Raw genomic sequence first — 14,133 nt, 5'->3', positions numbered from 1 at the left:
TCAAAAACATGTTTTTAATTTCTCGTAAGGAAATAAGGATTTTGCAGTTAAGCTCCGCCTTCTTGGCTCACGACGAATAAAAAAATCATCAGAATTGAGATAGGGAGGGTGGGCGGGGCTTATACCTATTTTGCCTTTTTTCTTAATATACATAGTGGTCTTTTCATAACAAAAAACTTAAAACATGTCTAAAATGGTTCATTTCTAGAAGGAAATATGGGATTTTGCAATTATAGGGCGGAGCCTAAATACAAAGTTGACATTTCCTTATACAAATTTTCCATTTTAAACATGTTTCATGTTGTGAAAAAAAGTCTACACATATTAAAACAAAAAGGAAGAATGTAAGCCCGCCCACCCACCCTGTCTCAATTGTAATGATTTTTTTCATTGGCCGTGAACCAATCGGGCGAAGTTTATCTGCAAATTATAATTTCTTTACAAGAAATTAAAAACATGTTTTTGAGTATCGTGTTGTTCAAAGAATACTATGTATATTAAGAAAAAAAAAAAAGAAAAAAAAAACAATTTTTTTTTTAATTCTTAGAAACTTGAAACACGTTTAAAATGGTAAATGTTTGTAAGGAAATATGAATTTTGCAATTAGGCTCCGCCCCTAGGTCTGCCAACGAATGAAAACTTCATTACTATTTAGATCAGGGCAAGTATGGGTGGCGCTTAATCTTTGAATAACACGATACTCAAAAACATGTCAAACGTGGCAATTTCTTGCCGAGAAAGAATAACGATTTTGCAATTCAGCTCCGCCCCTCGGCTTACGACCAATAAAAAAATCATCAGAATTGAGACAGGGTGGGTGGGCGGGGCATATATTTTGCTTTCTTTTTTAATATACACAGTCGTCTTTTCAGAACAAGAAACTTAAAACATGTTTAAAATGGTAAGTTCTTGTCGACAAATATGGATCTTTCAATTAAGCCCCGCCCCTCGATCTGACAAACGAATGAAAAATTCATCACAATTAAGAATTGAGATCGGAGTGGATATGGGTGGGACCTAATCTTTGGCTTATTTTTTTTGTTAATATAAATAGTATTCTTTGAATACTTAAAAACATGTTTTTAATTTCTCGTATAGAAATAAGGATTTGGCACTTAACTCCGCCTTCTTGGCTCACGACGAATAAAAGAAATCAGCAGAATGGGGATACGGCGAGTGGGCGGGGCTTATATTTTGCCTTTTTTTTTCTCCTTATTTACATAGGCATCTTTTCATAACAAGAAACTTAAAACGTGTCTAAAATGGTACATTTCTGGAAGGAAATATGGATTTTGCAATTATGGGGCGGAGCCTAAATACAAAAATTGACATTTCCTAATACAAATTTTCCATTTTAAACATGTTTCATGTAGCGAAAAGAAGTCTACACATATTAAAACAACAAGGGCAAAATGTCAGCCCGCCCACCCGCCCTGTCAGTTGTAATGATTTTTTTATTCGCCGTGAACAAAGGGGGCGGAGCTTAACTGCAAAATCCTTATTTCTTTACAAGAAATTAAAAACATGTGTTTGAGTATCGTATTGTCCAAAGAATATTATGTATATTTAGAAAAAAAGCCAAAAATAAACCCCGCCCACCCACCCTATCTCAATCGTGATGATTTTTTCATTATGGTAAATTTTTGTAAGGAAATATGGGTTTGGCAATTAGGCTCCGCCCCTGGGTTTGCCAACGAATGGGGCAGGTATAGGTGGGGCTTAATATTTGGCTTTCATTGTTTCTTAATATGCATAGTATTTTTTGAAAAACTCAAAAACATGTCTTACGTGGTAATTTCTTGTAGAGAAATAATAACGGTTTTGCAATTAAACTCCGCCCCTCGGCTTACGACCAATAAAAAAAAATCATGAGAATTGAGATTGGGTGGGTGGGCGGGGCTTATATTTTGCCTTTTTTTCATATGTGCGTGGTCGTCTTTTCAGAACAGCGTAAGGCTTAAAGTTTGCTTTTAATTTTTTGTTAATATACATGGTACTCTTTGAACAACACGATACTCAAAAACATGTTTCTAATTTCTCGTATAGAAACAAGGATTTTGCAGTTAAGCTCCGCCCTCTTGTCTGACAACGAATAAAAAAAATCATCACAATTGAGACAGGGCGGGTGGGCGGGCTGACATTTTACCTTGTTTTCTTAGTATGTGTAGACTTATTTCGACAAGAAACATAAAAATGTCCAAAATGATAAATTTTTGTAGTAATCAACCTAAATCCGCCACTTTTCTCCTATAACCCCTAAAAGTTAACATCAAAGTTACTATCAACGGCAACTTGGCAACAGAGTCTATAAATGACAATTTTCAGCTCTAAAACTTACGTTAGCGGAAGCAACTTCAACAAGTTGTAAACCCCACTTTACGTTCATACCGTTCTTATAAACCCGCGTTTACGCACGATATGGGGACGGGATGATTTAATTCTTGGTATTTTTATATAAAAAAGATGTAATCTGCTTAAAATAACAATATCACAGTGCAAATACGAGATCGATGAACACAGAAAAAAATAAAATTCAACAAGACACATAAAAATATAAATATAAAACGTGTAAAAAGTGCAGGTACTTAAGTTATTCGTTCAACTCCACGCTTCTGGACTCCGCCAATAACTTAATCAAATTATTAACTTCCGCTGCAAGCTCTCTCGTTTCTACTTGTAGCTCCAGGACTCGCCGATTGGCGGCACTTTCATCGACAACGCCACGTTTCTCCTTTTCTAGTTCATCTTCAATTTTTTTAATTAGATTATCCATGGCTTCCAAACCCGTTGTTAGGTTAAGATCTTTCAAATACGTTTGCGGCTTGTCGAAACTGCTCACCTGGAAAGGGAAATTATGAGAGAAACGCGACGATTTCGACTTACGGTTCTAATCTCATTGGCCAAATCTTGTTGATGCTTGTCAATGGTAGACGCAGGTGTCGTACTGGTCGAAGTTCCGTCAGGCAACAATTTCTCTATTTTGTACTTATTTTTCAATAACTGCGAATAATTACGCAGCAGCTCATCTTCGACTTTCGTCAGCTCGTAATCTTTTTCTTTTTTCTGAAAACTGACATCGTTTAAAAGACTGTTCAAATACTTCTGGCGACTTTTCTTTTGTTCTTCTTTAGCGATTTTGTTTTTGAGGGACGCCACCACTTTATCTTCTGCGTTGAACTGTTCGCGTAATTTCGCAATTCTTTCGTAGTGGGTTTGAACGCGGTCTTGCTCTTCTAACAACTGCTTTCTGATGGCGTTTTCCATTTCTGTCAAACACAAGCGCCACTATTTTATCACTTCGGTGTAGTATCAGATAATTTACCTAAAATCCGCCTATTCTCTTCCTCTTGCACCCCAAAATCCTGCAACCTGTCCAAACTCACTAATCGCTGTCTGAACAAATCAACTTCGTCCCGTTTCAACTTCCCCGCTTCCTCGGTCATCTCTCTACTTTTCGCCGCTTTCATATCTACGATCGTTTTCGGATAGTCACAAAAGTTCGGGTACTCCCCCATTTTAATTTTTTGGAACATATTTAAATATTGGCGCGGATGAATCGAGGCACTCGTATTGGCTAAAATTTGGTAGCTTTTGGCTAGCAACCTCTTTACATCTACAGGGTGATGGGTGTTATAAAAGCAGCGAAACTGTTTCTCATCTTTAAGACTGAATAAAACCGCCCTGTGTAAAATATTGTAGGCGACAACCCCACACAGCAGAAACGAAGGCTCATTGGTCAGAACATGGTCCCAGAAGACTCTCCAAGAGGGCGCTGCTAAAATTTCGGAAAACGTGGTTTTTAAAATGGGCCACGCGTATATTTCAGCTGTAATGTTTTTCTTGGTGAGGTGGTCGAGGAGTTCGGGGTCGTGCTCCATGAGGACGTTTTCGACCATGGCGAGAATATTAATAGGAGGTAGCGGGAAGTACTCAAACCAGAATTGGCACCAATTGACTGAAATATTTCAGTTGGTAGAACTGACTTATATTAAGTATGACCATTGTTTAAGTATATTATAGTAGGACAACCTATACGGACAATCACTTTCCCATGTAGAAAAGAATGAATATATATTTTACATCTCACTCGCTTCACTATGAAGTGGCGGTACCTTACGAAAGGGGGTAAAAATAGTCCGTAAGCACGTGATGTCGATAAGGTAGTAAACGGACGTATTAATCAGTACGTTGTACGGGGAGCAGTCACAAAATAAGCAAACGTACGTGTTGAAGACTTTACATATATGTAATATATGCATATGTAGTGCATACCTGTTTCAAGGTTAAGGTAACAAAAATTTAATATTATCGCGGTAAAAATTTAATATTATCCATGAACTGCATGGTTAACAAATATGCGTCCCTTCGTCCACTTTAAAGGTACGAAATTAAACGTCCACTACTTTAATTAATAAGTAACAAGTCATCTAATTTGCCTCCAGAATAACTATGAGTTATCATCAAACTATGAACACCAAATTAATTCAATATGAACATCTTCTTACGTATTTTTTTTATTAACAGTAGTCAAGTCATTAAATACATATTAGCTTTGAAACTAAAATGCATTTTATCCTAAGATTGTATCACAAAATATTCATCACCATTTAAATATATACGATTTAGACATCAAGAAATAAATTTAAAATTGCAAAAATTATACTAAAACAGCCTTAAATGTGTCTTGTATGTACGTGCTTTTCAGTATGTAGGCATTTTAACGCACAGCAATAATCGTTCTTGATGAGTAATGACTGATGACTACTGTAACACAGTAAATCCTCGAAATCGAAAATTTAAAACACTGAAAAATTCAAATATGGGAAAATTGTAAAATCGAGAAATCGAAACATAAAAAAATCAAAAAAATTAAAATTGGAAAATCTAAAATTTAAAAATCGAGAAATTGAACAATCGGTTAATTCAAAAATCAAAACATCGAAAAATTGGAAAATCGAAAAATAAAAAAAAATTGGACAATCGAAAATTTAAAAATTCCGAAAATTGAAAAATTGAAATATAGAAGAACTGAAAACTCAAAAAATCGAAAAAAATTAATAATTTCAAAAATTGAAAAGTTAAAATTGAGAAATCGAAAAACTGAAAAATCACAAAATTGAACGAAATATCAAAAAATTAGGAAATTAAAAAATTGAGAAACAGAAAAGTCAAAAAAGCAGAGTCTAAAAATCGCAAACTTAAAAAATCGAAAAATTGAAAAATCAAAAACCTGAATAATCGAAAAATTGAAGAACTGAAGAACTGAAAAATCGAAACTTTAGGAAGTGGAGAAATGGGAATATAAAAAAATAGATTAATTGAGAAATCCGAAAACTAAAAATTCAGAAACGTCAAAATTTGAAAAATAAAAAAATATTGAAGAACTGAAAAATCGAAAAATCTAAAATTTAAAACATTGAAAAGTTAAAATATCCTAAAACTGAAAAATGGAGAAATCCAAACATCAAAAAATCAAAAAAAAAAAAAAATCTAAAATTTAATCATCGAAAAACTGAAAAATCAACGAATCGAGAAGTCGAGAATTTAAAAAATTGGACCATTGAAAAATCGGATAAATCAAAAATCGAAACATCGAAAAATCGAGAAACCGAAAAGCAAAAAATCGAAAAACCAACAAATTGAAAAATCGAAACATTGTAAAATTCAAAAATTGAGACATCGAGAAATCGAAAAATCAAAAGACAAAAAAATCGAGGAGTCGAAAAATCGAGAAGTCGAAAAATCAAAAAATTGAGAAACCGAAATAGGCCAAAATCGAAAAATCGAAAACTTAAATATGGAAAAATTGATAAAGCGAGAGATTGAATAATCAAAACATTGAAACATCCGAATCTCAATGAATTGAGATCTCAAAAAATTTAAACATTCGGAAATTAAAAAAATTAAAATATAGAACTGGAAACTCGAGAAACCGAAAAATCTAGAAATTTAAAAATTAAAATATAAAAAAGTTGAAAAATTGAGAAATTGAAATAAAAAACAAAAAACTGAAAATCCAAAACTAAAAAATAGAAAAATCTAGAAGTCGAAAAATGAAAGAATCGAAGTATTGAAAAATATCAAAACTGAAAGAAATATCCAAAAATTGAGAAATCGACAAACCAATGAAGCGAAGTCGAAAAATCGAAGAATTGAAGAACTGAAAAATCGAAACTTTGAGAAGTGGGAAAATCAAAAATAGATTAATTGAAAAATCAGAAAACTGAAAATTTAACGCAAAAATTTGAAAAATTGAAAAATTTAAATACTGAAGAACTGAAAAGTCAAAAAATCGAGAAATCGAAAAAACTAAAATTTAAAACAATGAATACGCAAAATTGAAGAATCGAGAAATCCAATTCAATCTGAAAAATTGAAAAATCGGGGCATTGAAAAATTCGAAAATCCAGAAATTGAAAAGCTCAAAAGAAAAAAATCGAAAAACCGAGAAATCCAAAAATCGAAACATCGAAAAATTCAAAAACTGAGACTTCGAGAAATCGAAAAATCGGAGGATCGAGAAACTGAGGAGTCGGAAGCCGAAAAGGAAAGTTAAAAAAGAAAAATTGAGAAATTGAACAATCAAAACAACGAAACATCTGAATTCGATAAATTGAGAAATTAAAAAATTTAATAATCGAAAAATTTTAAAAAAGAAAAACTGGAAAATCAAAAATTAAAAATCAAAAAACCGAAAAATTGAAATATCGAAGAACTGAAAACTCGAGATATCGAAAAACCTAGAATTTTAAAAAATGAAATATTAAAACATCGAAAAGTTTAAAAATTGAGAAATCGAAGCATTAAACAGTCGCAGAATTGAAAAATCTAAAGTTTACAATAAATTGAAAATCCAAAAAGGAAAAAAGCGAGAAATCAAAAAAAATCCATCAATTCAAAAATCGAAAAGTCGAAAAATTGAAATATTGAAAAATCTCATAACTGAAAGAAATATTCAAAAAATTGAGAAATTAAAAAATTGGAAAATTGAGAAATCGAAAATCTAAAAAAGCAAAATTGAAAAATCGTAATCTTAAAAAATCGAAAAATTGAAGAATTGAAAATGTGAAAAGTCGAAACTTTAGGAAATCCAGAAATGGACAAATAAAAAAAATACTTTAGAAATCGGCGAACTGAAAATTTAGAAACGTGAAAATTTGAAAAATTGAAAAATCCAAGTATTTAAAAACCGTAAAATTGAAGAGGACAAAAATTGAGAAATCGTATCATTGAAACATCGTAAGATTGATAAATCGAAAAATAAAAAAATCGAGAAATAGAAAATTTAAGGAATGGAGGAATCGGAAAAGCCCAAAATTGAAATATTGAAAAATTGAGACATTTAAAGTTGAAAAATCGAGAAATCGACAAGCCGAAAAATCCCAATAGCGTATTTAGGTATAAATCACAAGATCAGGACTATTCTACTTTTTAAAATTTAAATAACATTATAAATTGGAAAATGTTGATTTTTTTCCAAAAATCTTGACGTCTAAGGTGAAAACTCGACACGGATGCATAAACCGTAAACGGGGCGAAACTACAATTTTACTATTGTAAAATTTGGAGATTGCGTCATGTCATTGTTCGTGACAAATTTTGGAGAGTGTAATTTGATAATACAATTTGAAATGTAAATTTTGTCATTCGGGAACATTATGTATTAAATCGTTAAGATGTTCAAGAACTTTGTTCACTTATTCGTTGTAAAGTCCAGTGGTCGAAATGGGTTAGTTCTTCGTAGTGGATGTGTATCAGATCAACTCTAACGAATATTGGTTTATAGATAAATGGCTTAAAGCCGATATTGGCCTGAGTGTATTTTAGTCTGTAGATCAAACAAGTTTTCAGGCGACGAAAAGTTGTATGTGGAGGGAGACTTCGGATTACAAATCGTACCAAGAAAGACATATTTGGGAGAGATGGATTTTCAGGTGCTTGACTAGCGGTAATTTTAAATTGTTTGCTGTCGTTCGCGAAGTGAAGAACACAATTTCATTAAAATGATAATTATAAAATTATCATAATCACTACTGGTATTAATTAACACAAAATGGCGCGCAAGTTATCAGTTGATTTCGTTAATAAATTCATAGAAACCTGTAAGGGATTTTTTCATGCCTTAGAAAATTAAAAAGTAAAAAATACAATAACAAAAATTTTAAAATGCGGTTTACGAAAAATTAGTTGACCTGTGCAAAGAAGAAAATTTTGGAAACGCTGACAAATATGACATCTTAAAAAAAAATAACACTTGAAGAAGTGCTTTCGGCGTAATATTTTTGATGCTCGCGTGAACAAAATACTCTATGTCAGTGTGCAGTGCGCAAAGAGTTAACTGTGCAGATCTAGCCGAAAATCCGAAAACCAAATCGCTGTGTGTAGGGCTAGCATAACGGAAGTAATAAATCATCCCATCGGTTGAAGAACGTTGGGTCGGTGCACTGATGTCGGTGTTATATCCCGAGAGAGGCCCAATACACCCAATAAAATCGAACAGACAAAATAAAGCTTCAAACATGATTATTTTTATACTAAAATTCTGACGTTTATAAACTGCACATTTTATTTATTTATTTATTTTATCTTGTTTTCGAACTATAATAAACATTTCAAACAATGTCTGTAACTTATTTTAATGTAAATTATATTCATGTGGTTAACAAAATCAGTTGTAATATTAGTGTGATTTTGACCTTATTTTAGATTTTATTACAGCAGAACGGCGTATCCTTTTTAAATTTTAGAAGTTACGGAAACTAGTTGAAGAAACAATTAGTTATCTCGTATTTTTGGAACAAAATCTACCAAAATGTCCGATAACAGCAATTGTTTTTCATAGAAACAAACAGTCTTCAAAGCAGCCTCGATATTACAAACATGCCTCTTAATTTCTTAATGCGTTTTTTTCTCTCTTGTAATTATTTGTAATGTTAACGCCGAAAGTTTATGTCATTCTGTTATTTACTTTGAACATATATTTTCATTTTGTGTTAATATTTTTGTAACACCACGAATCTAAATTTTACTTAAAATCTTGTTTTACTTTAATCTTGTAAAACTAAACAATTATACCAGTTTAAAAACCCTTGGAAAGTTTCTGTCAGTCTTCAGATATAGTCAAATAAAAATAGGCGTCAAATTCATTTAAATTCAATTCTTTCGTATCACGTTACAACGCGTTACTTCATATTTTTTATGTCAAGTATATTTTCGTATTTTGTACATATATGTTTATACACATTACTGTTTACGGAACAACGTTAATTATGGATTTATGGATAACTCCTCGTATAAGAGCAGAGTGAAGGGTGTTTGCCTTTGCTAATGTTTGATGGCGCCATCTGATTTAGAGTAAAATAAACCTAATACGTTGGCTCACTGTAGTGAAAATGCGCGTTGACGAAAAATTTGTCCCACGCCCCCTGGATTCCTTGTCCTAAAGCTCACTATTTAGGCGAAGTAAAATTTGTATTAGGTTGTCCAACTATAATATATGTACTTAAACAATGGTATGACCTTCCACTTACTAATAATAGTGCAAACCGCCTCAAAACACGTGAGCGGCTTGTTAGCGAAGACTTTCACAAACGGGAACACAAATAGTGGCAGGTAGTCAACATGGAAGAAAAACGGACACCACGTGACCAAATTATCCAATAACTGTTTGAGATTTTTAAGACACCTCTTGTCTTGTAGTGGATACTTTTGGCACAACCCGTCGAACGAAATAATCATTCTATTATTAATAATGGCGTTGTATTGTCGCTTATTGTTTGGAAGCTCCAACAAATGCTCCCATATTTTCTTCCTATAACTATCCGGATACTCCCCGCACTCCTTCAGGATCATCCGCAGCTTCTCGATCTCGAGAATCTCCCTAATCTGCTAACCATTAGGTTTAGTCTGCGGTCCGCGCCAACTCACCTTCTCCTTAACCACACCCATTTTTTCCAAACACTTCTTTAATCGGACACTACGACCCGGCGTCTCCGCCCTCACAGCTCTCAATTTAACAGGAACCACGATGTAGTGCACCACGTCGTAGATATTAACGTCACCCGAGCACAGCAAGCACACGAAGAAGTTGCTTTTGCTCGAGAAATCGTACTTGGAGATTTCGTAGTCCGCCACCAGCTCGCTGACGATGATGTTCTGCTCGAAGTCGTAGAAATGGACGGAGCCGCGACCCGACAACACGGCGACGAGCTTATTGGAGCCGCCGTCGTTGGGCTGGGGGACGAAATCGACGTGTTTGAGCGTCTGTACGTACTCGGGGAGGGTGATGAACTTGAGTAGCTTGAAAGTGCTTAGGAGGAAGAGGGCGAGGTGGTGGGGGCGGCAGCCAAGCACCATGATTTTACCGTCTCTTCAAGAAAAATCGTTAAGTGTGATTTCGTAAAATTTAGCAACAACGTACAACGTAAATGTGATATTTTTCACCTCATGGTTGAACCACACAAGAGGTGGTATGTTATTTTTGACTTCGAACGTGCCAAATTGCCAAATTTGGATGCAATCGTCGTTGAAACAGGTGAGGATGTCGTTCGTGACTGGAATGAAAGAAACCTACAACGGATTTTGGTTATTTGAAAACGCGTAAATGTTACACCTACATATTTCAAGGTACAACTGTGTGTTAAATTCAACACCTGTATTTTCGTGTTTGTTTCGAGATTCCACAATATCGCTTCGTTTATGGACGACGTGAGACACAAAAAGTCACTGGCGAACGAAACGTAGGACACGGGGCACTCGTGCCCCACTAGTTCCGCTGACAGAAAGCCCGTCTGGATGTCTACTACGGAGATCCGCCCGGTGTGCGCCCCCACTAGAATTTCGTTCTCTTTGAAATGCGAAAATTTGATTATTGTGCACGAGTTGAGTATTCTTGGGAGGTTCCAGAACTTGTGGCTGCTGAAATCTATCACGAAAATGTTGCCTTCGTTGTCTGCGAGAACCAGAAACTGGCCGCTTTTATGGAACGAACTGTTAATGAAGCGGATTTTTTGCGAGTTTTGTTCGGTGTGGTGCAGGTTGAGGATTAGGCTGAAACTGATTGTAGTGGAAAAAAGGACACAGTTAGTTGTTACCCGTTTCTCTGAGGGGGCTTCAAGTCGAAGAGTTTCTTGTAGATGCGGCTCTGCTTGCTCAGATTCAGGTTCATGGTCTATTTCGGGTTTCCGCAGTCCTAGAGTGCCATTCTTGCCCCAGTTCCGAGAATATTCGCGTTTGGGTTAATTTAGGTTAGGTACGGAAATTTGACGTTTCTCGATGGTCGTGATTGGTTGCTAGGATAAAGGGGCATTCACACTTGATACTATGATTGTTATGTAAGCGGTCACTCACCTTTCTTATCGATTCGACTGATAAAAATCAGAATGCGCTTTGTCAAAACAATTTATTTAAAATCCGTGAATTAAATTACATTCGTGAATGAATAAAGTAAATAAAAGCTCATAAAACAAAGTAACCGTTCAAAGAAATATCAGCGAAGAGAGCGAATTACTCCGATATCACTTTGAGAGACGTCAGGAAAATTCAATGAAAACATAAATACACTCGTGTATTTTTAGTATAGCATATCACTTAAAGTACAATTTATTTCTCAAATATTTACAATCTACAAACCACTCGTTGCTTAAGCTTAGCTTTCGCCGTTACGTTGTTGACCTTGGATTTTCAACCAATCAAATTGCGGTAATGAGCAATGCTGCCGACTTGAAGGAAAATACCCTGAAGTAGGGGGGGGGGGCATTTTTCTGGTTGACAGCACTAATTGCACGAAAATCAAATATTGATGGAGGTAATGAGGTCCTCTAATATTAAGCCAATTAATCACCTATTCGTCTCAAAATCATATTAGGTATTATGACTAACTTGTAGAGAAATACAGATTTTGCAGTTAAGCTCCGCCTTCTTAGCTCACGACGAATAAAAAAAATCATCAGAATTGAGATAGGGCGGGTGGGCGGGGTTTATATTTTGCCTTTTTTCTTTATATACATAGCCATCTTTTCACAACAAGAAACTTAAAAAATGGTTAAAAGGGTACATTTTTGCAGGGAAATATGGACTTTGTAAGTTTCATGTTGTGAAAAAAAGTCTACGCATACTAAAACAAAACAAAAAAATAAGCCCGCCCACCCACCCTGTCTCAATTGTAATGATTTTTTTATTCACCGTGAACCAAGGGGGCGAAGTTTACCTGCAAATTATTATTTCTTTACAAGAAATTAAAAACATGTTTTTGAGTATTGTGTTGTTCAAAGAATATTATGTATATTAAGAAAAAAATCCAAAATTTAAACACCGCCCACCCACCCTATCTCGATTGTGATGATTTTTTTTATTCTTAGAAACTTGAAACACGTTCAAAATGGTAAATTTTTGTAAGGAAATATGAATTTTGCAATTAGGCTCCGCCCCTAGGTCTGCCAACGAATGAAAACTTCATTACTATTTAGATGAGGGCAAGTATGGGTGGCGCTTGATCTTTGAATAATAGTATTCTTTGAATAACACGATACTCAAAAACATGTCATACGTGGCAATTTCTTGACGAGAAAGAATAACGATTTTGCAATTAAGCTCCGCCCCTCGGCTTACGACCAATAAAAAAATCATCGGAATTAAAACAGGGTGGGTGGGCGGGGCATATATTTTGCCTTCTTTCTTAATATACGCAGTCGTCTTTTCAGAACAAGAAACTTAAAACATGTTTAAAATGGTAAATTCTTGTAGACAAATTTGGATCTTGCAATTAAGCCCCGCCCTTTGGTCTAACAAACGAATGAAAAATTCATCACAATTGAGAATTGAGATCGGGGCGGGTATGGGTGGGGCCTAATCTTTGGCTTAATTTTTTGTTAATATAAATAGTATTCTTTGAATAAGACGATACTCAAAAACATGTTTTTAATTTCTCGTAGAGAAATAAGGATTTTGCAGTTAAACTCCGCCTTTTTGGCTCACGACGAATAAAAAAACATCAGAATAGGGATAGGACGGGTGGGCGGGGCTTACATTTTGCCTTTTTTCTCCATAGCCATCTTTTCGTAACAAGAAACTTAAAACATGGTTAAAATGGTACATTTCTGGATGGAAATATGGATTTTGCAACAATGGGGCGGAGCCTAAATGCAAAATTGACATTTCCTTATACAAATTTTCCAGTTTAAACATGTTTCATGTAGCGAAAAGAAGTCCACACATATTCAAACAAAAAAGGCAAAATGTAGGCCCGCCCACCCGCCCTGTCTCAATTGTAATCATTTTTTTATTCGCCGTGAACAAAGGGGGCGGAGCTTAACTGCAAAATACATATTTCTTTACAAGAAATTAAAAACATATGTTTTGAGTATCATGTTGTTCAAAGAGTACTAAGTATGTTAAGAAAAAAAAAGCCAAAAATGAACCCCGCCCACCCGGATCTCAATCGTGAAGATTTTTTATTATGGTAAATTTTTGTAAGGAAATGTGGATTTTGCAGTTAAGGTTTGCCAACAAATGAAAACTTCAGTACTATTTACATTAGGACAGGCATGAGTGGGGCTGCAAAAATTTGATTATTGTGCATGAGCTGAGTATTCTTGGGAGGTTCCAGAACTTGTGGCTGCTGAAATCTATGACGAAAATGTTGCCTTCGTTGTCTGCGAGAACCAGAAACTGGCCGCTTTTATGGAACGAACTGTTAATGAAGCGGATTTTCTGCGAGTTTTGTTCGGTGTGATGCAGGTTGAGGATTAGGCTGAAACTGATTGTAGTGGAAAAAAGGACACAGTTATTTGTTACCCGTTTCTCTGAGGGGGCTTCAAGTCGAAGAGTTTCTTGTAGTCTATTTCGGGTTTCCGCAGTCCTAGAGTGCCATTCTTGCCCCAGTTCCAAGAATATTCGCGTTGGGGTTAATTTAGGTTAGGTACGGAAATTTGACGTTTCTCGATGATCGTGATTGGTTGCTAGGATAAAGGGGCATTCACACTTGATACTATGATTGTTATGTAAGCGGTCACTCACCTTTCTTATCGATTCGACTGATAAAAATCAGAATGCGCTTTGTCAAAACAATTTATTTAAAATCCGTGAATTAAATTACATTCGTATTTTTTTTTTCACATATGTTATACAAATAAA

At 34.8% G+C, this 14,133-nt stretch overlaps 1 protein-coding gene across 2 annotated transcripts; it reads right to left on the bottom strand.

Moving 5' to 3' along the window:
* Positions 1–2,447: 2,447 nt before the first annotated feature.
* LOC135126160 (TBC1 domain family member 31) lies at positions 2,448–11,411 on the bottom strand. Of its 2 annotated transcripts, XM_064051998.1 has the most exons (9): positions 11,350–11,411; positions 11,094–11,291; positions 10,617–11,049; positions 10,421–10,569; positions 9,928–10,369; positions 9,531–9,885; positions 3,323–3,955; positions 2,884–3,266; positions 2,448–2,839 (listed from the first exon to the last, which is right to left on the bottom strand). In XM_064051998.1, the coding sequence occupies exons 2-9, from the start codon at positions 11,165–11,167 to the stop codon at positions 2,591–2,593; spliced, it is 2,718 nt and encodes a 905-aa protein (XP_063908068.1). In that variant the 5' UTR covers positions 11,168–11,291; positions 11,350–11,411; the 3' UTR covers positions 2,448–2,590. The 2 variants fall into 2 exon arrangements, with proteins under 2 accessions (XP_063908068.1, XP_063908067.1); XM_064051997.1 differs by having other exon boundaries at positions 11,094–11,405.
* Positions 11,412–14,133: the final 2,722 nt, after the last annotated feature.

The sequence above is a fragment of the Zophobas morio genome, unplaced genomic scaffold, assembly GCF_036711695.1.
Source record: "Zophobas morio isolate AGI-343-1 ecotype UQ-CSIRO unplaced genomic scaffold, CSIRO_AGI_Zmor_V1 ptg000010l, whole genome shotgun sequence".
NCBI classification, from domain to species: Eukaryota; Metazoa; Arthropoda; class Insecta; order Coleoptera; family Tenebrionidae; genus Zophobas; species Zophobas morio.
This window is presented reverse-complemented; position numbering and strand designations above follow the sequence as displayed.

Coding starts and splice junctions, on each gene's coding strand:
- LOC135126160 (XM_064051998.1), bottom strand. CDS start 11,167: ATGAACCTGAATCTGAGCAAGCAGAGCCGCATCTACAAGAAACTCTTC. Junction 10,570..10,616: donor ACAGTTGTACCTTGAAATAT/GTAGGTGTAACA, acceptor AATCCGTTGTAG/GTTTCTTTCATTCCAGTCAC. Junction 3,267..3,322: donor AGAGAATAGGCGGATTTTAG/GTAAATTATCTG, acceptor TGTGTTTGACAG/AAATGGAAAACGCCATCAGA.